This window comes from Hevea brasiliensis, chromosome 2 (genome assembly GCF_030052815.1).
Source record: "Hevea brasiliensis isolate MT/VB/25A 57/8 chromosome 2, ASM3005281v1, whole genome shotgun sequence".
NCBI classification, from domain to species: domain Eukaryota; kingdom Viridiplantae; phylum Streptophyta; class Magnoliopsida; order Malpighiales; family Euphorbiaceae; genus Hevea; species Hevea brasiliensis.
In genome coordinates, this window is record NC_079494.1 from 114486666 (window position 1) to 114510477 (window position 23812).

The window sequence follows — 23812 nt, forward strand, 5'->3', positions numbered from 1 at the left end:
TTATAAAATTTTGATTTAATTAATTTTTTTATTTGAAACGAAAGAATTTAATTTTATTTAATTTAAAAAATTTTCAATTAAAAAAAATAAACATATTTTTTTGGAATTTAATTGAATTTTTTATTATAAATAATTTATTAAAAAACCATTAAAAATTTTAAAAAAATTCCCAAAATTGGGATTTGTGCCCTCATTAATTAATTATATAAAATTATCTAAGCTTGTTTGGTGGGTGGTATGGTAGAGAGCTAAGTCTTGCTTCAAATGAGTAGGCAATAAGGAGACTTGGTCTTCTAAGCCTCTTTTTGCATCAGCCTCTGCATCAACTCCTTTGGATAGTCAACGATACTATATGGATGGTTTGAGAGGTTTCCGCTGACTGTGTATCAAGGGTGACAGCGATTTTGCTAAGACAGTATCACTGTGAACGGTTTTGTTGTATGCGGTTTTGGAAGGTAGAGGGCAGGTTTTTGTGGGTTGCTTTCCTAGTTTTAGCCTTTGGTCCTTACGCTACTTCGGAGCAGGTAGCCCGTTGGCTGTTACCGTCGCCTGTAGAGGCAAGAATGCATCAGTCATTTCTCCGTTCTTCCAAAACTGCAATAACTGTCACTCGCTTCGCTATCTCGCAAGAAGCACAATCACTCTTCTTCCACTCTTCTTCAGCCCATCACCGCCAGCAACAGCAGCAAGAACAAAAAGGTGAAAAACAAAAGCAACAGAAACTAAAACAAGAATCTTCTAATTCCATTGACATCTCCAAATCCCCAATTGGGTCGCCATCTCGAGTCCAGAAACTCATAGCTTCCCAATCAGATCCTTTCCTCGCCAAAGAAATCTTCGATTTCGCTTCTCGCCAACCTAATTTTCAACATTCTTACTCTTCGTATCTCGTCCTTATTCTCAAACTTGGCCGTTCCAAATACTTCTCTTTCATAGATGACCTTCTAGTTGACTTAAAATCCAAACATTATCCAGTTACTTCAACTCTTTTCTCTTACATAATCAAAATCTATGGCGAGGCCAACCTGCCAGATAAGGTTCTCAAAACTTTCTATAAAATGCTTGAATTTAACTTCAAGCCTTTGCCCAAACATCTCAATCGCATTCTTGAATTTCTTGTTTCTCACCGGAACTATATAAAAACTGCTTTGGATCTTTTCAATAATGCTCATAGATATGGTGTTTCGCCCAACACTAAATCATATAACATTTTGATGCGAGCTTTTTGTTTAAGTGGGGAACTTAGTATTGCATACAAGATGTTCAATCAAATGTTCAAAAGAGATGTTTTACCGGATGTTGAATCTTACCGAATTTTGATGCAGGGATTGTGTAGGAAAAGTCAGGTTAATGGAGCTGTTGATTTGTTGGAGGACATGTTGAATAAAGGGTTTGTGCCGGATACTTTATAAAGGGGTTGAGATGGGTCTCTTGTATGTTGCAACACTATGTATCTCTTGCCCAATAGGCTTGGCAATGCAAATATTGCATTTTAAAATATATATATATTATGACTTTATTCATTTTGTTTTTTTTTATCCAAGAACAACCACCTAAATAAGCAAGCTCAACAACTATTAGTTACCAATCTCCAAGCATGGAGAGGGGGAGTGAGGGTGGGAGGGAACAACTACCTAATTAAGCAGGCTCAACAACTTTTAGTTATCAATCTCCAAGCATGCATAGACCCTCCAAAAGACAATGGCCATGGACATCAATCGGTGGTTCTGCTCCAATAAATCTACAAATACTGCACAAACATAAGAAAAGCGCTCTCTTTCTCATGGACTCTAGATCTACAACAACACAATAAAAAGAAGCATATTTACTCCCAAACTCAGCGATGGAGAGCGCACACACATTAGGATGAGATAGAAAACGATGACTTCCCCTGTCCATAGTTTGGGGAAGCAACCAAAACCCAATGAGAAGTTCGTTTGGACCGAGATTAACATACCAAAAAGGAGAGAAAAAGTCTATCTTTATAACTTAGAAAAAAAGTCATTTCTCGAGTGCACTAATTTTAAGTGTAAGTAAATCTAACCATGAAAATAGCCATTTGCATATCGTAACGTGCTTTATCTATTTAAAACCAATAAATTTTTTATGCAATTTTTCATTTTCAAAAAATTAAAATCAATTACTTAAATTAGAAAAAAAATTATTTAAATTTAAATTTATAAATTTCAAAGTTAATTGCTATTTAAAATATATTATAACTTTTCATAGACCCGGTCCAATTCAGTCCTGATAATTGCAGATTATGAAAAGATTAGTTATGCAACTATTAGTAATCTACATTACGAACGGAAGCTCAATCAATTAATCATAAATCAAGCCTTGTTTTATTCAATGGAAGTTCATACATTACAAATGGAACCAAATTACTCTTGTTTAAGAAAGGAAACAAACTTTCTCATCAACTCCGATGCCTTGTCATGGTTGGGATAACGAATATGGAAGCAGTGTTCTTCCTTTTCGTTTTCAACAAGTTCAAAGCTTCCTTTCCATCCACTTTTCTTCAGCTTCTCATGGTAGTTTTTGCCCACAGGGTTCAAATGGTCTTTCTCAGCTACAAAAATCAACACTCTCTCACACCCAAGCCTCCCAATATCCTCCACAGGCGGGTTCATCCTTGGATCATCCAAACCTCTATTATCTGGACACATGTACAGCCACATTTCATCATCTTCAGTGCCACCAAAATATGGGTGCACCAAAATCAGCCCAACCACCTTTACTCCGGCGGGTAACCCGATTGTCCCGACCCGAAACGCCGAAGTATGCGATATGTTACCCCCTGCACTATCCCCACCAATAAAAACTTGCGCAAAATTAGCATGATCATTCAACCACTGCTCGGGTCCATTCCGATTCACATGAGACGCCACCCATTGAAGCGCTGCCCACGAATCTTCATAGCATGCGGGTATGGGTCGGGTTGGGAAGAGACCGTACTCTACGGAGACAACGAGGACGTTAGCCTCAGCAGCTAGAGCAGCACAGTAACTGTGGTAGGCTGGGGAAAAGGCAGACATCATGGAGAAACCACCTCCATGAATGTAAAATAAGAGAGGGAGTTTCTGATTAGGGTTTTGGAGTTTTGGTAAGAAAATACGGACAGATACAGAGGGTTGGGTTGAGATGGTCACATCTTTGGATTGGACTCCGCTGGCCGGGTCATCAAATGGTGGGATTGTTTCACAGGTTGGCATGAACATGTGGATGCGACCATCTTTGTACACCCTGAAGAATCTGAACTCGTGGGCAACTTCATTATCAGCTGATTCCATTGAAAAAATAAAGAAAAGGAAGGGTTATCAGAGGCAAGAACCGGAAATATAAGTTTGGGGAAGATAGATAGAGTTTTGGAATTGTTACGCGCTCTTGTTAGAGGCAAATGGAGGGTTTTATCGTAATTAAAAGCGATCTGGAAAGGAAAGGATCTTCTAGCTACCGTTCTCGAGTTGACTCATTGTTACTTAACGGTTAATACCACACTTAACGGTCCAGACGACTGAGAAAGACAAGTAGTTTTCGGACATAGAAACAAACAGAGGACCAGCCTTCCCCAGGCATCACTTGCATAAGCTGGATTGAAACACAATTGCAACAAACGCCGACAAGTTGTAAAATGAATATTTTTCCAGCCAGAGTTATATATAAATAAGGGAAGACAAAAACAATTCTCATTTTTCATTAGAAGCTTGAGGTTATATCTGCCTGATTTAACAGAGTATAAAATAGCAACTAACCCCACATCAGGCCGTGACAGTAATTGAGGAGGTCTTGAATAGTGATGGGCCCTTGTAACATGTCAGAACAAATGCTCCTGTGATTGATACTATGGTTCCCAAGGATTTTGTTAGGCTGATTGTGCTTCTCTAATCTAGTTTTTCCATCCTTAATCACGCATTCAAAAATATGTGAGCTCACACACTGGGAATATGGAGGATGTTAAAATTTCTAGCGATATTAATTGTTCTTTATCTGTTAATATTGCAGTACAGCAACCACCTGTTTCAAACTTTCTATTAACTTATGGTTTGGTTCAAATTTTTATTATTTTGTAAATTAGTATTTATATATTTTTATTTTTCTTTAAATTAAAAAATATATTTAATAAATATATAATCTTTTTTTAATAATTTTAATCATTATTCATTAACACCATCGTACTTATCAACAACCATTCCTTCATTACCACAACTAACATAATCATTTGGTGATGGTGGTGGTGGTGGTGGGCTGCCACCCTATACACCACCGTCACCGCTTAATATAAATAAAATATTAATAAAGCTATTACAAGTAAAAAAATCATATATTTATCAAATATGCTATTAAATAACTATTTTTAGTTTGAAGATATATAAAGATTTTTAAGATACAAAAATCAAAAACTAAAAAGTTGAACCGAACCGCACCTTATTGAATGGTAAAAACTGATTACAGTAACATTTAGCTTTTCTCTTATATCTCAGCTACTTTCAAGCTTTTCTTTACATTTCTCAAACTACCAACTAATTTTTAACTAACTACAGTAACTGATAACGGCAAAAGCATTTACTTAACTACCATCAGTCCTCAGAGAAACACGTTATATCATTGTGGCTTACAGGAAATAAGCAAAAGGGAGATTTATAGTTGTATTTATGTTTTTGTTTATCTTATGTACTGTACATATGAAATTCTCTACAAGCGACTATATTTCTTCAACTCTGGCTTGCAACAGTGGGACTTTTTCCTTGGATGATCTGAAACTCCCCACACCTGTCTCACTATTCATGTAGTCATCTTCTTTGGCCTTTCCCCACATCACAGCATAAAATCCAGTTACAGTAATGCTTGCTCCAATAAAACTGCAAGCAGTTTAACCATAAGATTATCAATTTTCTTTTTCTTTTTCAAGAAATAAAATTGAGAATTCAAAGAATAAGAAATGCCAGAACTCAATAAGATTAGTTGGTCTTGGCATGACTTTAATTGCAACTATTGCCTGTATTTGGATTGCTTTTCTCTACTTATGGTCTACTCTATGGGTATAAAAGCTGTACCAAGTTCAAGCACCCTGAATTCGATACATCCGAAGTCCATCATCACCACTTTCAATTCTTGATAGGTGACTGCCACTCCTGTGATCAATTTGATTCTCTGTGACTGTGCTTGCTTACTGGATCTTCCTAAGTAGTTTGTCCTGGTCTTATACCATCATCATCTTGTTAAATGTTTTTGGGTGACGTTGGACTTGCAGCAAACATAAATCAATTCAGGAATGCTGCCTAATTCAGTATCTAAAGAACTACAAGGGATTAGGAATGGAATTTGTTCTCCCAGTATGAGTTTCCCACTGTAAAAGACGTCCAAGAAGAGGGGAATACCATACCAGTTTGCACTACTTTAAAACTGATTGAATAAAAAAGAATGTTATTGAATTAATATAAGAAAGAGGTGAAAAATGGATTTGATCAGTTACATTCCGAGACGAAGCACTTCTCCTAAAAAGATGACATCCATTATTAAAGCAAAGATAATCCCCAAGGACTTGAACACAGAAACATAGACAGGTCCCGTTTTCGACAGACACCATGCACACAAACTGCTACGAAATACAATTGAAACAACTGCCTACATGTTCAAATGATAATAAAGTCACATAGAGGTAAATTGGGGAAAAAAATTCTTATTTTTCATTTGAAGCTAGAAGTTATATTTGCCCAATTTAACCTCTTTTTCCAAGGACTAGTTCTTGCCATAGTGCACGTACATGATTATTCTGTAGGCATTTCTGGAATAATTTATCAGCAGTTAGAGGTAATACATGAACTTCATTATCTTAAAATTTCCATTTTAATTGGTTTATATTTCAGTCTTGAAATTAGAAGAGAATTTAGGTTTGCTATATGCTTACTGAGTATGATGTAGAAAACAACCCCATATCAAGCTTTAATTGCCATGCACCGGAATCTTCAACTACTATCAGTGAGTACAAGGCAGACAGCATGGTACCAAAGAAGCAGAGGTAAAACATTATGGTAAGCACTGCTGTGAACTTCTTAAGGATTAATGCCTGTCAAAACTCCACAAGATATAAAATCAGCATAATAACTGAATTACCTTTTTTCTCCCTCCCCTTTTTAATTAAGTTTTTTTCTAACGAAGTGGGGAATCAAACCTGCAATATATACCATGCTGAACTCAAAAGTGCTTCAGCTGCAAATAGAAGTCCACCGAGAATCTAGATTGATTTTGATGCAAGAAATTGTTGCGGGGGTAAAACAGTAACTGAAGACGTCTTCATGATTGGTGGGCCTTTGTAAAATGTCATGATAAATGCTCCAGTGAGTGAAACAATCGCCCCCAAGGATTTAGCTAGGCTTGTTGTGCTTCTCCAATCTAGCTTTTCCATCCTAAAGCACCTCCCATTCAGCAAAACAACGCAGGCTTGCAATATAGCAGCATAATGAATATGCTCTGAAAATCACAACCATTTTATCATGTATAATTTGACCATATTATCAGTATCCAACTGAAATCAAGTTGAAAGAATATGGTCAACTTATACTTGTTTTGGGTTCTGTCCAAAGCTTTATTGCAGCGAAAAAAGCCTGATGGAAGGCGACCAATTTATGTATCAAAGCTTAATTATTATTCCCATTTAACAAGTGGCTTCTAACGCCAAAAATTTCATGCTTAGATGGGTGGAAAAACTGTTTTGCCCATAATTGGTTTGAAACAGAGATGGTGTAGATATTTTCACCAGTGACCTTATTTATCCGTAACAGCACAGAATTCTGATACTAAATAACCAGAATCGAGGAGAAAACGACCTGAAAATTATGGCAAGTATAAAAGTAAAAGCTGGAATAAGGTTGAGCATGGCTGAGCCAAGCATAGGAGATCCGCACTCTAAACCAGCATATGTACAAGTCAGTGAAACGAATCTGCATGTATAAGAAGAAAATGAAAATCAAACAACACCCCTAACTTGAATAAATCCAGAGGAAAAAAGTAATTCTATAGAATCAATTTGATCTTCTAGGACGCAGGAAGTAAATAATTAAGGACAAATAGATACAAACCCAAACAGGGCAAGTAAGAAGATTTTACTGAGCGTGGAGAAGGTGAATGAATCCCTGTTTGATCTACCAAGAAAAAGTAGTTTCAATTGCAACTTCTTGAGTAACTATTTAAGGAGAAACATGGAGCTAATTTGGAGTGAAAAATATCCAAACCTGTCCAATATTAAGGCACAAGGAAGGAGCAGAAGGGTGGAAAGGGCAAAGGAGTAGAAAACAAGGACATTCTTGTTCATCCCTCTGGAGATGGCTACTTTGGCTACTACCATGTTTGTAATATGAGCCAGAATCACACTTACCATTCCTATGAAAGGCAGCAAGGTCCTCTTATTACAAAGCCCTACACCCATCTCTCTGTTGCAGCAACAGAATTTTCTTTGTGGGTCATGCCAAATAATTGCAAGACTTTCAGCAATTTGCAGTGGAAAATGGCGAGAAATTATTCAGATACTTCCAGTAGCAGAATTGTAGCATGAAATGATGTTTTTATTGATATTTTTGCTGATGCAACCAAATGTAATGTGATCGGTTACAAAGTAATGGCTGTCCATGTATTAAGCTGCAAATCCAAGAAGTTTGTCTTGCACTACTAGTTTGTCTTCAACCGTTTGACTGGGAAGCCTAATCCACCCTGAAATCATCTAATTAACTTAACAAATTCTTATATTAGAAGATCAGGAGGTAAGTCCTGTTGTGGAAATTCTTGCGAGCCATCAATGAAGTGCTTTTTAGATTTGTTGTTCTCTTTATCGAGTATTAGGCTGTAGAAAGAGGCCTAATAACAGTATCAACGCATACATATATATACAAATATATATGTTTCTCTATCTAGTATCATACGTGCTGAATCTTGTATTGCAACAGAGGAACCTTATGTGCTGAATCTTGGATCCATTGCCCTTATTTCCCGCTTGCCCTTTGGTTTTTCCCCACATAACAGCATAAAACCAGCTGCAATAGCATGAAAAATTGCAGCTATTGATCAAAAAAGAAGAAGAGGAGGAACCCTTGCAGGGAAAATAAAAAGAGTGTTTACCATCCAATATAAAGAGCATCTGCCAGAAAGATGATACCCATGAGTGCAGCAGCAATTATCCCTAAAGGCTTGAACGTAGAAACAAAGAAAGGTCCACTCGTTCTCACACATAATTTAGTCATGTCAGCCGAATTGTACAGTCCCAACTTCTGCCTACATGTTTGAAACCCAAAATCTTTTTAACCGAGACTACAACAACTGATATGTAGAGGGAAAAATCTAAGCACGAGCATAATATATATCATAATCACCTGGGAAACTTTCGCATCCTCATATCAATCCATTTTGTCCTGCAGCTGGCTCTATAAATCACCGTGGCCACTTTATTCTTGATCACTTTATGGCGATTTTTTTTTCTAATCAAACGCAAAACATTCATTGATGAAAACAAAAGATTACAACCTATCTTCAGATGGCAATTCACATAACTTATCCGGAGGATTTGAGCACCACCCTGGAAACAGGTCCCCGGATCTAACAGAACTGCAAACCATGGAATCGAGCCATGCATAGCTAAAATCGTTTGAGATCAGATTCAATACAGCAATCAGATTGGCGATGCAATTCCAATATTATTAATTCAAAACTTAATAATAACTTAACAAACTGCTTGATGGTTATAATTTCTGTTAATTGTTTCAATATGAATGGCACCTAAATTAGAGCTATAAAAGCATCCAGGTGGGAAAGAGTGAAGGGACAGCAACCCAGCTAAAAGATAACTTATAGAATATTTTTAAGGCGTTGATTTCTGTGGGGTACGTTGAAGGAAACTAGCATCAAAATACTAGAAACGTGACCTGAAAGAGGTAAACTGAAAAATAGAAAAACAAAAAAAAATCAAGATTCAAGCACTTATTTCTAGATGACATAAATTCAAAAAGCCGCTGACGGCACAGGCCATCCACAAATCTGAAAATAGCAGTCATGTGATGTCCTCCAGCATTTTTGCTTATTCTTCTCAGCAATCCCAAATGTATTGTTGTTAATGATGACTACCGATCATGATTAGATTTCAATAACGGGAACAATGATTAGGTTTGATAAGATAAAATATATTATCATTTGGTGAAAGCTTGGTATTTGATAAGATAATTAAGCTTTTAATTATTAGGATTTTATCATTTATTGCTTATATTTTTCCTTAAATTTTTAATAAATTATGTGCCCAACAAATGGGCATGATCTGTATATACTCAAGTTTCATTTAGACATGCATAGTCTGGGCTTGGTCTCTTAGATTTGAATCCCACTCCATCAAGGCTCAATCCTCTACTAATTATATATATATATGTGTGTGTGTGTGTGTGAGCGCATTTCATGCAAAAATTCTCTATATATTTGTGCATTTGTTCTGCAGAAGAGGGACTTTCGGGGAAGATGACTCCAAGCAACACTTCTCTTTGTCTTCAACCATCCTTTCTTCTTGGCTTTTGCCCCATACCACAGCATAAAACCCCAAGGCAATAATAACAGCTCCTATCATACTGTGAAGTAGAAAAAAAAAATGAAAGATTGAACCCAGAGAGAGAGAGAGAGAGAGAGAGAGAGAGAGAGAGAAGGTATTTCAAATACTTGAAATGATACCTTCCAAGATAGAGAGTATCCCCCAGAAAAGACACCCCCATGAGTACTGCGATAACCATCCCAATTGGTTTAAACATGGAAGTGTAGACAGGCCCTTTCTTGTGGCATGCCCATGTATGAACAATGCTTCGAAGTGATACTGCAAAAGCTGCCTGAAATTAAGCAACAAAATCAATTCATTATAAAATTTAAGGAGGAATTAATAGTGACTAAAAATTCTTAGAAATGAGTAATTGGATCTCTATGCTTACCGAGTACCCAATAGCTACCAACTCAATATTGGGCCTTATTCGCCAGGCATTTGGATCTTCCTCTGCGATCAGAGAGACAGTGGCTGATAGGATGGTCACAAAGATACAGCTAATGAGTGTAATGAGAATCTCCGATGGGTAGTCCCTGATTATCCATGTCTGGAAATTTCAAAAGTTTCAGGGGAAAAAACAAAGATCAATTCTTCTAGTAAAATTTTCGGGAATATTGCTTAAAGGGGAAAAATTAACCTAGATTCTGAATGTCTACCTGGAAAATAAAAATTAGCGCCAGGAAGAAACTATGAGCTGCAAGAAAAAAACCTCCAATGGCCCAATTTGATGAAGGCAAAAGAAGCAGCTCATTCTGCAATTTATTACCTGATGATGGAGAGCCTGTAATTGGCAGACCTTTGTATAAAGTCAGGACTAATCCCCCTGTGATCAATACCATGGTGCCAATAGATTTGGCCTGACTGCTTTTGCTTCGCAAGTCCAGCCTTTCCATCCTAAAACCAAATTTGAACCAAGCCTCATTAGTCCTTTCTTAAAAGAGGAAAAAGAAATTTGAGTGCACATGTAACTTCATTTGTTGTTGAACAGAAATATTATAGTAATGGTATTGTTCTGGTATTCTTAGGGAGTAAACCAGGATCTCCAGTCTCCAGAGTGTCCTTAGATTGGAGGTCCATTTGAGAATTGTTTAGCCTCATGATTCAATACTAAAAATCAAGCAAACTAGCCAATTCATCAGGTTCCCTTTTCATGCAATTTGCTGAACTGATTTCATGCCAAGTATTAATTTCATATGCCCGGTGTTGATCAAAGACCTCCACATGTCAAGGCAACATCCATACAGTGCAGAGCTGTAAATTGCATCGAATGAGAACCTGATTGATTAACTTAAATCTAGATCCTATATAGCTTAATCTCGTCTAACTCTATAAGCTTAGAGCCAGTACTAACCTGGAGACGAGTCCAAGTATGAAAGTAAAAGCTGGAGTTAAATCAGTCATCGCCGAGGCCAGAGTTGGGGAGCTGTATCCTAACCCAATGTAGGTAAACACCTGACCGGCGAAGCTAAACCAATGCAAACACATCCAACAATTAATGACATCTCTTATATCTAATTAAAGTTTAATAAATGCCGGAAAAGTAGTACCAGAGCAGACCAAGAACAAAAATTCTTCCCGTTATGAACCATGTAAGCGGTGGAGCGATTCTTTTTCTGCTGAATGAAAGGAAAAAGTAAGAAGAGCAACAAAGAAATGGAAAAGATCTGCCGATTATACTTGCCTGTAGAAGATGAAGGAAGATGAAAGAAGCAAGAGTACCCCAATCATATTAGAATACACCACAAGTATAAATTGACTCATGCCTTTACCCAGGGCTGCTTTGTTTACAGTGTTCATGGCTACCTCCAAGAACTCCATTGTGAGCATTACTGCTGTTACTCCTAAACCCCACATACTTCCTCTGTCTCTCTCTGTATGCCAATCCACAAGGCGATCCTCCCAACGAGGGAGACTTAATGGGCTCTTGATAGGGTTCAATTTTTGTGATATATATATATATAAATATATATGCTCACTCTTTATTTTTATAGAGAAGGATGATTTTTTTTAATTAATAAATACTCATTTATTTCATATTTAATATGACTAAATTATTTTTCGTGTAAATGAGGATTTTTACCTAATCTTACTAAAAGATTACAATCACGTCTTAAGTAAAAATCTCAACAACTTCCAATAATATATATATATATATATATATATATATATATATATATATATATATATATATATATATATATATTCTGTTTTAATAATGAAAAATTAGTTCTCTCCCATCTTTAGTTTCTCTTTTGTTGTGTTTTGTGTCCTACTTCTTTTGTCTATTTTGAGGTTCATGATCCGTCAAAGAAATTCCAACATATATATAAATGTATGGGTTCAAGGAAATTGCATCCAATTGATTCAAATAATTCACTCTATTTGGTGAAGATGATTTATATAAAGTCGTTGAATCCATTAATGGGTTGGGAACTTGGCATTATATGTTATGACAAAGTCATGTTATAACAACATTCGATGTCCTGTCCCTGTTGCATGACCAAGTTTCCTTCGGTTCTTTTTCCAGGACAAGACCCCGTCATTGCTCAATACATTGTCAAACTAGGTCCACCTCTGATATTTTTTATTTTACCGAAACTGTGGTTAAGAATACATAAATCTGCATACTCTGCGAGTTATCAAATATCTACTCAATATTGTTTATGTACAACGCAAGAATGCTACACATCCACACTTCTGTTTTCCAGGAGAGGGACTTTATGAGAGTTTGACTCAAATTTGGAAATTCCTTTCTCTTCACCCATCCTTTCTTCTTCTTGGGCTTTTCCCCATATCACCGTGTAAAATCCAAGAGCAATAACAATCCCTCCAATTACACTGCAATTAGAACAAGTTATTTCCTTCATAAGAAAAATATATATATATACTTGAATAACTTGACAAAATTTTTTCTAATTCTCTCCTCTTTCTTACTCTTTCTTCCTCGTCTAATTTGTGCAGAGAATTATACCTTCCAAGATAAAGAGTATCCCCAAGAAAAGAGATCCCCAAGAAAATTGCAATGATCATCCCAAGTGGTTTAAACATGGCCGTGTAGAGAGGCCCTTTCTCGCCACAAGCCCACGTATGAACTACATTGCGAAGTGATACTGAAAAAACTGCCTACAGAATTTAGCAGAACTTCAAGTTACTAGGAAATTTAACAAAGAATGAGCATTAACTGTAACAGATACTAGAAATAAACAGGTCTTTTTATATGCTTACTGAAGAGCCAATAGCTATCAACTCAATATCAGGCTTTAGTATCCAAGCATTTGGGTCTCTCTCTGCAAATAGAGAGACTGAAGCAGATAACACGGTCATAAAGATGCAACATATGAGTGTTATCATCAACTCTGAAGGGTAGTCCTTAAGAATCCAAGTCTGGATTATATATTCAAACAAGAGTTTATCAATGTTAGGTTAAGTTTAATGTAGGTATTAATAGCATAAAAGCTGCTGCATTGGTCAGTTACCTGGACAATGAATAATAGAGCTAAGCACAATGTTCCAGCTGCACAGAGAATTCCTCCAAAAACCCAGTTCGATGGGAACAGTTGCAGGGACTCATGAATTAGGTTATTTTGTGATGGAACACCTGTCAGTGGCTGGCCTTTGTACAAAGTCACAATTAAGGCTCCTGCAACTGATAAAATCGTGCCAATAGACTTGGCCTGGCTCCCTTGTAACCTGAAGTCTAGCTTTTCCATACTAAAACCACCATGCATGCGATCCAGTCATAATTAAGCATTTTTAATGTAAATTGAAAAACATGTATTTATTTTTTTTTAGAAAATTTAAACGCTGCTTAATTTAATTTTCGAAAGCAAGAATGCAATTTGCTTCAAACGACTAAGGCATGCAAGGATTTTTTTTTTTTCCTAAGAAATCATCCGGTATCTAAAATTCACTGGCTCGTTTAATTCGGATTCACGCTGGGTAGACCCACAAAAGCAAGCAAAGTGCTCCCTCCCAAAAGGCACGCAAAGGCTCGCTTAATTTAATTTTCGAAAGCAAGAATGCAATTTACTTCAAACGACTAAGGCATGCAATCGTAAGATTCCCAATAAATTGAAAAGAAAATTTTACCGCACAGCCATACGACCGGCTATATTATATGGTAGTGAGTGTTGGGCACTGAAAGAGTCGTATGCATCTAAGATAAGAGTTGCAGAAATGAGAATATTAAGGTGGATGAGTGGCCATACTAGATTAGATAAAGTCTATAATGAGAGTATTAGAGAAAAGGTAGGAGTGGTGCCAATTGAAGATAAGTTGAGAGAAGGGAGATTGAGGTGGTTTGGTCATGTGAAGCGTAGACATACGGAGACTCCAGTTAGACAAGTAGAGCACATTAGGTTAGAAGATAGAAAGAAAAAAAGGGATAGACCTAAATTAACTTGGAGGAGAGTAGTACAACATGACCTAGAAGCATTACACATTTCTGAGGATTTAATCCAAAATCGTTCAACAATCCATATAACCGACCCCAAATTTTTGGGATAAAGGCTTAGTTGAGTTGAGTTGACTAAGGCATGCAAGGATTTTTTTTTTTTTTTTAGAAATATTCAGTATCCAAAATTTACTGGCTCATTTAATTCAGATTCCCGCTGAGCAGACCCACAAAAGCAAGCAAAGTGCTCCCTCCCAAGTTCCAAAGAGTTCGGACTAAGACCACTGATTAAAGGAGAAGGAACTCTTATCATCCCAAGCATGCAAGAATTTTAATATATTTGATTAAATATCTTAAATTTAGGGTTAAAATATTATTATTATTATTATTATTATTATTATTATTTCATTTTGTAATACTATTAGTTACAATATTTTGGTTTTCATATTTTTTTTCCCTCATTTATATTTTTGAATTATTAAAAATATCCTCTAAAATGTAAATTGAAACAATTGAAAAATGAATAGGCATGCGCGGCCTAGCAATGGTAGATGGGCCCCATCCCCACGGCCCTGTGACTCAGCCCTATATATGTCGTCCATCTTCTCTCGCGTAACGTTGTCACATAATTTATTAAAGGACAAAAGGTTAATTTGTCCACTTATATTATTAATAAATTTCATAAATATATTCCTTCCTTTTAGAAAAATATACTTAAATATAAAAATTGAGTCTAAATCAGTGTTAAATCTTTTTTTTATTTGTTAGTCATTTCTTTATTAATTCGAGATATGCCTCTACTAGAATTGGTTTTGTTCTCGATCTGATGGGTTTTAGACTAATTTTTAAATCAGCTAAGTTTAGGATTCATGTTTATATCATACAACACTATTAGAATATATTAGATGCTGATGATGCATGGTGGACAGTAAAGAGGAGTTTCGTTGTCTTTGGTCCCTTTATTTTCTTCCTCAACCTCTGCATCATACCCGTTTGGGTGGCCGGCGATGTCGCTGTTGGACAATTTTGCTTTCTGTATGCCAAAGGTAAGCACTTTGCCAGTGGATTTTGCTGTAAGTGGTTTACAGGGTTATGGGTTTGGTTTCTGTGGGCTGGCTTCCTAGTAATAGGGCTCTGAGTTTGGAATTTTTTAGGGATTGATTTGGGCCAATTTGTCCATGTAATCCTATCTTATTGGGTCTTGCAAATCTTGCATTTTAAAAAGAAAAAATAAAAAAACTTCCCTAATGCTTAAATTTCAATAATGACAACACGACAAAACAGGAAAACAGTACTGTCGGCCAAAGGTTCCATTATTAGTTTCTACCAGAACAACATTTCTTCTCAATCTTCTGAATTTTAAATTTATCTTTCGCTGGAAAGTGGAAACAGAAGAACAAAGAGATCGAAGGCGCACCTGGAGATTATGGCTAACAAAAAAGTGAAAGCAGGTGTGAGATCATTCATCGCTGTGGAAAGAACTGGAGAGCTATACCTCATCCCAGTGAACATAAACAACTGAACAGCACAACTACACAGTACACCAGATTCTTAATTATCAGAATCATATGCTGTTTAATTGAAAACTAAACCAATAAATTATAAAACAACACCTCACAAGAGCCAGAAGGAAGATTCTGAAGAGGATGGACACAGTAAGTTGGGGGAGAGGTCTTTTCCTGAAACAATATTTATATATAATACCTGTAATTAATAAGAGAAAAAAAGAATGAATAGTTAGCGTTTGATTACCTGTACAAGATGAAGGAAGAGGGAAGAAGGATAGGGATGGCTAAGGCATTTGAGTAAACTATATAGACAAATTGACTCAAGCCTCTGGTCATGGCTGCTTTCAAGATAATGCTTATGCCTACCTCGGTGAACTCTGTGATCACCATAGCTGCTGTTACTCCGATTCCCCACATTCTCTTCTCTCAAGAATTAGAAAGGGAAGCTTTTGGCTCTTTAATTTAACGAGTGGGAAAGTCTTTATTGCCGGTGCTTTCTAACCTGCAAATAGGATCGATGGATGTTTCGAATCAAAACTCAATTTTGCCCTTGTCTATAGTTAAATAATTTATTTTTAAATTTTTTTTTGTCTCATTTAATTTTAATAATAAAATATGAATATATTTTTATTAAAAATTATTATTAGTATAAAAATTAATTAAAATTTATTTCTTTAATTTTTTTTTAACAAAAAGTAGATCTATGTAAACTTAAACAAAAAAATTATAAATTAATTTAAAATAAATTTATATTAAAAATATAGGGGCAAAATTGAATTTTCACTTGCTGGCAAAAGGAGTAATTCCCCTGAAAGAGATGCTTAATCTTTGACTTATTGGCCTTACTGATGTCGTTTTCAATACTAACTATGTGCGTAGAGGGCTCATGAGTATTGACTTGTTGCACAAAAGGATGCAAGGAACTTTCTCAACATTATCAAAGGCTCAACAAAAATATCTACCCATTTGAATTGAAAGGAAAGAGTTGTCCCAAGCCCATATAAATTTTTTTTACTATTTTCAATTTAAAATAATTATATTTTTCATTCATTTATTAAAAAAATAATTTAATTATTCAAATTTATTACAATTTATAATTTATTATAAATTAAATTATCATAATAACTTTAATCATATATTTTTTTTAATTTAAAATAACTATATGTTATAAATTTTATTTTGTGAATAAAATAATCTTTCCATCTAAATTTATTTATATATATAGATAAATGGTTGTAAATTTAATATAAAGAAAAATTTTTTTGACACATTACAACAGAAGAAAAAAAAAATTAACATGATTGATAAGTATACTTACTGTTAATGCAACGATGTCTCTTCTAACTGTAAATGAAACTGGACTCAAACCATTAATGCTATGAGTTCTGGTATTTTTGAGCCTGTTGCTGGGCCATGGCTTAAAAACTTTCCCCATCAAAATTTTTCAATATTATGTATTTAATTACATATTTATTATTAAAAATAATTTTATAAATTCAAATTTTATATATAACGATCGTTATCATAACATCTTATCTAGAAAAAGTTTTGTTCATATTTATAATTTGAATGGCAAAAAAAAAAAATTTATAAAAGGTTGGGGAGCAGAGACTTGAACTTGAGATCTGCTAGGTAAATTATATGTTTTCAACTACCAAACCAAATTAGATTGAACATATAAAATGAAAATTTAACATTGTGTGAAAATTTAATTCTTAAGATCATATTTGATTTAATTTTATAATAAAATTTATTTTATTTGTAAATGAATTTTATGATAGAATTCATTTATAAATAAATTTTTTTATTTGATATATTTTATATTAAATATAAAATTTATTTTAAATGAAATAAATTTTATACTTGAAATAAAAAAATAAAATAAAATAATATATAATAACAGGATAATTTTGTCACTTGAAATATAAATATGATTTTAAGTTTAGAATTCATTTATAAATTCTATCAATTTTGATAAAATTTGATTTATTGATAATAAATTTCATAAAATTTTATTAAATTCATTTATACCAAATGCTCCTAAGTTATATATATATATATATATATATATATATATATATATATATATATATATATATATATATATATGAATTCCTCACAAATTTAATACATTTGTCGTTTAATAATTTTGTTATTACATTAAAATTATTGAAGAAATATTATATCAATTCATAATTAAAATTTTTTTTGTAAACTTTTCACTATTTTTTAATTTATATTTAGTTTCATTTTAATTAAGACCGTGTTTTTTTTTTAATTGATATATATGTTCCACCGATGGAGTTTAATATGAGAGAATTACTTTTTTCATGGGGAAATTGAATAAAACTGTAAATAAATTATTATAATTTTATTTAAGTTAAATTAAATTAATGGTGATTATTAATATAAATAATTAATATAATTTTATTGAAAAATTTTTTTAATTAATAAAAAAAGGCATGTGCTACTTCCTATTAGTAATAACAAATAATGGCAATAAAAAATAATAGTGAATGATAACACGAAAAAAAACATACAAATCTCCAAAGAAGCCATTAATTACTGATTTGAGCACCTGTAAGCTGAAGGCATTGCATTCATGAATTATATATTTCATTGATAGAATTATATATATATATATATATATATATATTAAATGTGTTTAATTGTTTAATAAATGCACAGACCAATAGTGTATTCGGATTTACTATTAGCTCTATAACTGGCTTGTGTGATTGAAATTGCTTGCCTTGAAAAAGGAAGCCCATGAGTGCAATATTCTTGACGGAGTTTCTTGGTTTATTATGAACTATTTCAACTAGCATGTATCTGATAGGAAATAAAAAACATTTGCAAGAACTTAAAGAACACATGCATGTAGCTATATATGAGTATTATATATAGGAAAACTAAGCAGAGAACTAAGTTTGAAGCTGAAGACAACTAACCTGCGGCCACAAACTTTGCATATGACCCTGAAAAAATATTCATGTTAATAGGTTAGTTTCTTATGTTCTGGATAATTATATATTATTGAGCAGATTAGACTAATTTGTATATATGTATCGGGACCAAAAGCTATAGGCCCTGGAATCCTTGTTGCTTGTAGCATAGAATCAAAACTTGTTATGAATTTTCAGTAATTTAGAATGTAACTGCTTATAATAAGAAGAATTTAACCCAGATCCCTAGGAAATGTTACGGATCAAATGATTAAATTTTGTGGTTATGTTCAAATTATAGGAGTATATTAGGTTAATGGGTGTGATACTACTCGCTCAAAATCTAAGACAAATTATTGAAATTCTACGTGAATATTCAATGTGACAATGAGAAAAGTCAAACACTATTTTAGATGGTTAAAAGGTCAAATGAACCGAACAAAACACAAGAGACTAAAATAAGACCGAATAAAATACCTTCGTTCGCCTAACAAGGCGAACAAAAGATATACCGAACAATAATCATGCCAATAGTCAAGTAAAGTCCGGATCTCATGTACCGAGTAATAATCATGCCAGCAAACAGGTAAGAGTGGATTTCATGAAAATAATCTCAGCGGATCAACCAAGATCATCTCCAAAAATAAAACAACAACTATTTTCTCAAAAAGTCTATAAATACCAACCAATAACCAGAAACATGTTTGCATATTCTCATTCTTAAATTCTCATTACAGTCATTTCAATATTCTCATATTAGTTCTCTAACACCTCACCCTTTTCTTTTACTGTAGAATTACGTGATATTGGGATCAGGACCTCTGGTAGCCTCAGGGTGGAGTGGGTTTAATAATGTGTTTGTATGATTCAATAATAGTAGAATATGATATCCTAAATCTATTGAAAGAGAGAATCATACAAAATATTATTTACATTGTCTTTTTTTTAAGTTTAATTAGCACTTTCACAATCGCGTCAATGTAGATTTTGTAACCAATTGTTTGAGCTTTTCAGTTTCAGATTCAGTGTTGTTAGCCTTCAATATTCAATATTTGCCTTGTGCTAATCCTCCCACGTTTGCTTCTCTGTACTCCTCCATGTTGAAGCCTAATCCATATTGATGATGTGAGGTCCTTTGGCAAACAGAGAAGTGGATGCAGGCGATCGTACTCCATATCCTGCCAAATAACAGCCTAAAAATACAACGAAATTGCAGACATATATCATATATATATCATTAGCATTTAGCAGCCCTCTATTCGTGATAATGATACGCACAAATATAATATAATACATCTATCTAGGCCTTGGTGTTGAGCAGTGTCCCTTTCGTATTACTGTTTTTAGACCACGATTCAACTGTGTCATCACTTTATGCGTCTGTTTTGAGGGTGGTCCAAAGGAATCAATCACTCGACTCGATCCATAGCCTTCCACTAGGCACCATGCATGCATATTTATCATATATAGTTGCCGCTATTTCATGGCCAACTTCTTTATTGTATAGGACTACTGTAATGATATCATTTGTCTAGATCGGTGCATGTGCGTATATTGTGTGGGACTTACTCATTATGTGTCTTAATTGCTATATACATTGATCACATCCATTTTATGTGGAAAAGAACAATTAGAAAAATAATAATAATAATATTTTTATCTCAAATTGCTCGGCCTTCTCCATATCCATTCTAGCTAGAAGCAGCTTCTTTGGAGGTTTGGCCAAACACACATATGAGAACCCAGAGAATAGTCGACTCTTGTCGCGATGAGAATGAGAGAAAAGGTTGAAGTGGCACGTGGCAAAGAAGGTAGGAAAACACGTGGAAGTCACATGAGGGATTGAAGTGGAGAAGTACAAGGGAAATGGTTGGGTAAATTGAATCAAGTCTCCAAGTGACGTAGAAAAGAGAGGACAGAGACTACTCGCTTGCAAACCCATGGCTAGTACCAAGTACTTTTCTATCTTTTCATGCTTCGAATCGTTCGTTCCTTGGCTTCACTATTTTGTCTTGTAGGTCATGCTCTCTTTTTTCAGTGGCCTAACTGTATCCCAATTCTTCATGTGCCTCTTTTCCCTTCATTTCATTATGGCCTAATTCTATTATCCAGCCCATGATTTTTAAATCTTAACTAAGAAAACAGCCCGCGCCTCTCTGAAGCCTAACAGGACAACCCTATCTTTTGATTTATTCTTCATGAATTTGAATAATATATCATTCTCAAAACTAAAAATATTAATGAAATTTCAGAAAATTTCTATTAAAAGACAAAAAAGAAGTGGGTTTTCAAAATTAAAGGAAAATATTATGATTTTGAGGGATTTTAATCCACCTAAATAAAAGCTTTCAATTTCCAATTGAGGCTATTTTCATAAATGCCATGTTATGCATATATAATCAAAGGCAACAAAGATTTGTGTATAGACTAAAAATAAATAAATTTCCCAGACAAAATCATGTCATAATTTCGTTTTGGGCAGAGCAAAAACAAAGAAAAAGAAAAATCTTTTTTAGAAGTGAGAACAAAGAGCATCTCACCTACTCTTTGGCCATGCTCCCATGTGCAATCCCTTCTGTAAAGAGACGAAAAAAAATGGCAAAGTACTAGTGCTGTTGCTTGACATTGAAATGACATTGGTTGGGGACACATCTTAACACTGAAAATTTTTTAATAATAAATTAAATTAAATACTGAATAATTTTTAGACATACTATGGTTGGGTAGTTAGGGGGAAGATGTATGAAATTGTCATAGCTTTGCCTAGCCCCTTTTGAGGTCTCCCAAACGGACTCTCTCTCTCTCTCACACACACACACAGAGGGATATTATTATTTAGTAGGGCCTTTGTTGTGTGTGGTGATTCAGTAGTAAAAGAGGAAGGGGGGCCACTTTCTTGGTGATTGATCAAATGTCCCTATCTATAATGCCCCACATATCTCAGTCATGTTGTCCTCAACCAGAAAGCTTTAGATGCCTATTCCATCTCTTTATGATTGTGAGTCAATTTTCACTTCTCTGTTTGCTAAAGGACCTCGCATCATCAAAACTCAAAAGCTCACTCCACACCCTTCCCCACCTCCAACTGTGCTGCAATCATACCTTCCTACCTCACTTTTTAAGATTCATATATACACTTATTTTATATATTTCATCATTACTATAAGCTTCCAATGATTTTGGCTAATCTAATTTCTCTTTAAGATTCCATCTTTTGCATGTCTCCTCTCTCTTGGGATTTAATAATTAATCACTTTGGTTTTTGACTTAATTTTGGTCTCCAAATCTCTATCCATTTTTATATGGTCTTGTTTGTTGGTGCTTGTCACCTGAAATCAAGAACTAATGAAGATTTGCTGGACTAGGAACAACATATATTACATGAAAAACTTATTTTAAGTCATTATAATAATTTTATGTTTAACTACTTGATTATTTCATATATAGTGTGGGCCGTTAATCATTTTCTTGGTTGCCCACATGCTTCCGCCTTTATTTTATAATGTTGATGGATGATTGATGATGATTGTGATGTGTAAAAATATGTCTCAATGATTATCATGCTTTTTAAATCAGATCGGGCTACTCGGTTCAATTTAAATTGAAAAATCAAACTAATTAATGGTTTGATCCGAGTCTTGGTAACATATTGATTAGGTTTCCAAAAACTGGATCGAATAGGCAGGACCTAAAAAGTCAGGTTTGATGAAAATAATTAAGGTGGTTTTGACAGGTTTGGATGTAAAGAAATTTTTTTTTTAATTATATTTACTACTAATATAATTTCATTAATTATCCATCCTGAAATTAAATTAATATGCTTCCTTATTAGCACCATAATATTTTACGAGTTTATATGTAGGCCTTATTCAGTAATAACTTTAAAAATGTCGTTTGGTTATTTGATTAGAGTCAAAACACTACCTCTATTATTTATGTTCTTCGGTGGTATTATATTAGTTTTTAAAGGTTGGAAAAATATTTTAACTAGAGTCAACAAGATGATAATTATTTTTACCGAACATTTCTACTTTAAATCACTAGATAAGTAATTAATTACTAATAGCTAATATCTAACGGTTAACAACTAATAAAATAACTAAAAACTATTAAAATAGTTAATTGCTATTAAAATTAATGTTATTGAACATGACCGTAATGAAGATTTTTAAAAAAATAAATAAATATATATATTACATTAGTTATTGCTGCCATAGTTATAATTAATTAAATATTTTCCTTATTTTCTTTTCCCAAATACCTAAGACTTGAATAATATTTATGGGAAGTTGGGTAGGTTTTCAATTTCAATCAGCGTTAAAGGAATTTCATATTATATATTTAGAAAATTAAATTTATATTTTTAAAATTTAGTAATTATTAATTAAACATACGGATCAAATCGATTGAATTGGAAACTGTCATATAAATCAGTACAATATATAGCTCCATTTTTAAAAACATTGTTGTTTATTATGACTTAGGAGCCATAATGGGTGAGTTTTGAGATTAGCATATGTATCTACAATGGTGGGAAAGTGTACACTATTATCTAGCTTGATTGTCCATTAGATTGACAGTTGATATGGGTGACTAGGGCCGCGTAAAAAATTAACTAAATTAATTTTATTTAATTAATCAAAATTAAAAATTATTGTTTTGATATTTAATATGGTCAAAATGGATTTTTTATTTGATTAATTTTGATGTTAAGATATGAAAAAATAATTAAAATTAAATTAAATCAAAAATATATTAATGTTACATTATTTTAAATTATATGTAAATATATTTTTTTTATTAATTTACTTTTCTTTTATTCGATGTAAAATTTTCATATAAATAAAATGAAATGTAATATATTTTAATCCTTTATAAATAGAATCAACGTATATGTGTTCATGTTATTATATTTTAATATTATATTATTTGAATGTTTTATTTAAAAAAAATTATTTTATTAAATTACTTTATAATATAAACCAATCAAATTGAGCATTCAAATCAAATTTAAATGGTTTAATTAGTTTGGATTTTTTTTAATTTTATACGGTGATTATGATTTTAATCATTAATAACCGACTTTATGAATTTAATTCAAAATATTTATCTTAAAATCGATGAAATTGAACTATAAGCACTCAATGACTTCAAATTAAATTATTTTTTTATTTTAATTAGTATTACCAAAAATTGTAACATCTTCAATTTCTCCTAGTTAAATTTGGAATCAGAGAATAATTAGATCACATGAGCAAGAAGTATCCATTTACTTGTCTAGCGATGGATTCAATGAGCCATTTGGATATGGCATAGAGTGAAAGGGCATGCAGCTTCCCATTTGTGATGAATGAGGATTACTGGGATATCTCGAGCCCTTTGTTTGCTTGGTTGATGACAT

At 33.5% G+C, this 23812-nt stretch overlaps 5 protein-coding genes across 16 annotated transcripts; 1 reads left to right on the plus strand and 4 right to left on the minus strand.

Annotated features, from left to right (window-relative positions):
- Positions 1-253: 253 nt before the first annotated feature.
- Positions 254-1500, plus strand: LOC110647305 (pentatricopeptide repeat-containing protein At4g01400, mitochondrial-like). The gene has a single exon (XM_058140096.1). It carries the CDS (start codon positions 441-443, stop codon positions 1410-1412), a length of 972 nt encoding a protein of 323 aa, XP_057996079.1. The 5' UTR covers positions 254-440; the 3' UTR covers positions 1413-1500.
- An 822-nt stretch (positions 1501-2322) lies between these two features.
- LOC110647302 (2-hydroxyisoflavanone dehydratase) lies at positions 2323-3643 on the minus strand. The gene has a single exon (XM_021801066.2). The coding sequence runs from the start codon at positions 3291-3293 to the stop codon at positions 2385-2387; it is 909 nt and encodes a 302-aa protein (XP_021656758.2). The 5' UTR covers positions 3294-3643; the 3' UTR covers positions 2323-2384.
- Positions 3644-4157: 514 nt separating this feature from the next.
- Positions 4158-7348, minus strand: LOC110647308 (WAT1-related protein At5g40240). The gene is made up of 9 exons (XM_058143174.1): positions 7236-7348; positions 7083-7145; positions 6831-6944; positions 6281-6419; positions 6176-6238; positions 5912-6070; positions 5477-5628; positions 4721-4862; positions 4158-4256 (listed from the first exon to the last, which is right to left on the minus strand). Exons 1-9 carry the CDS (start codon positions 7346-7348, stop codon positions 4158-4160), a joined length of 1044 nt encoding a protein of 347 aa, XP_057999157.1.
- LOC110647310 (WAT1-related protein At3g28050) lies at positions 4412-11520 on the minus strand. Of its 11 annotated transcripts, none has more exons than XM_058140140.1 (14): positions 11247-11519; positions 11113-11178; positions 10917-11030; positions 10781-10816; positions 10222-10459; positions 9954-10112; positions 9703-9854; positions 8367-9602; positions 8116-8268; positions 7236-8030; positions 7083-7145; positions 6831-6944; positions 6176-6410; positions 4412-6070 (listed from the first exon to the last, which is right to left on the minus strand). In XM_058140140.1, exons 1-8 carry the CDS (start codon positions 11417-11419, stop codon positions 9449-9451), a joined length of 1092 nt encoding a protein of 363 aa, XP_057996123.1. In that variant the 5' UTR covers positions 11420-11519; the 3' UTR covers positions 4412-6070; positions 6176-6410; positions 6831-6944; positions 7083-7145; positions 7236-8030; positions 8116-8268; positions 8367-9448. The 11 variants fall into 11 exon arrangements, with proteins under 11 accessions (XP_057996123.1, XP_057996112.1, XP_057996102.1 ...); XM_058140129.1 differs by having other exon boundaries at positions 6176-6474; XM_058140119.1 differs by having other exon boundaries at positions 4412-4862; positions 5912-6070; positions 6176-6944.
- Positions 11521-12119: 599 nt separating this feature from the next.
- LOC110647312 (WAT1-related protein At3g28050) lies at positions 12120-15977 on the minus strand. 2 transcript variants are annotated; one of them, XM_021801077.2, is made up of 7 exons: positions 15833-15977; positions 15577-15662; positions 15376-15489; positions 13042-13276; positions 12791-12949; positions 12537-12688; positions 12120-12403 (listed from the first exon to the last, which is right to left on the minus strand). In XM_021801077.2, exons 1-7 carry the CDS (start codon positions 15881-15883, stop codon positions 12247-12249), a joined length of 954 nt encoding a protein of 317 aa, XP_021656769.2. In that variant the 5' UTR covers positions 15884-15977; the 3' UTR covers positions 12120-12246. The 2 variants fall into 2 exon arrangements, with proteins under 2 accessions (XP_021656769.2, XP_021656768.2); XM_021801076.2 differs by having other exon boundaries at positions 15572-15637; positions 15711-15948.
- Positions 15978-23812: the final 7835 nt, after the last annotated feature.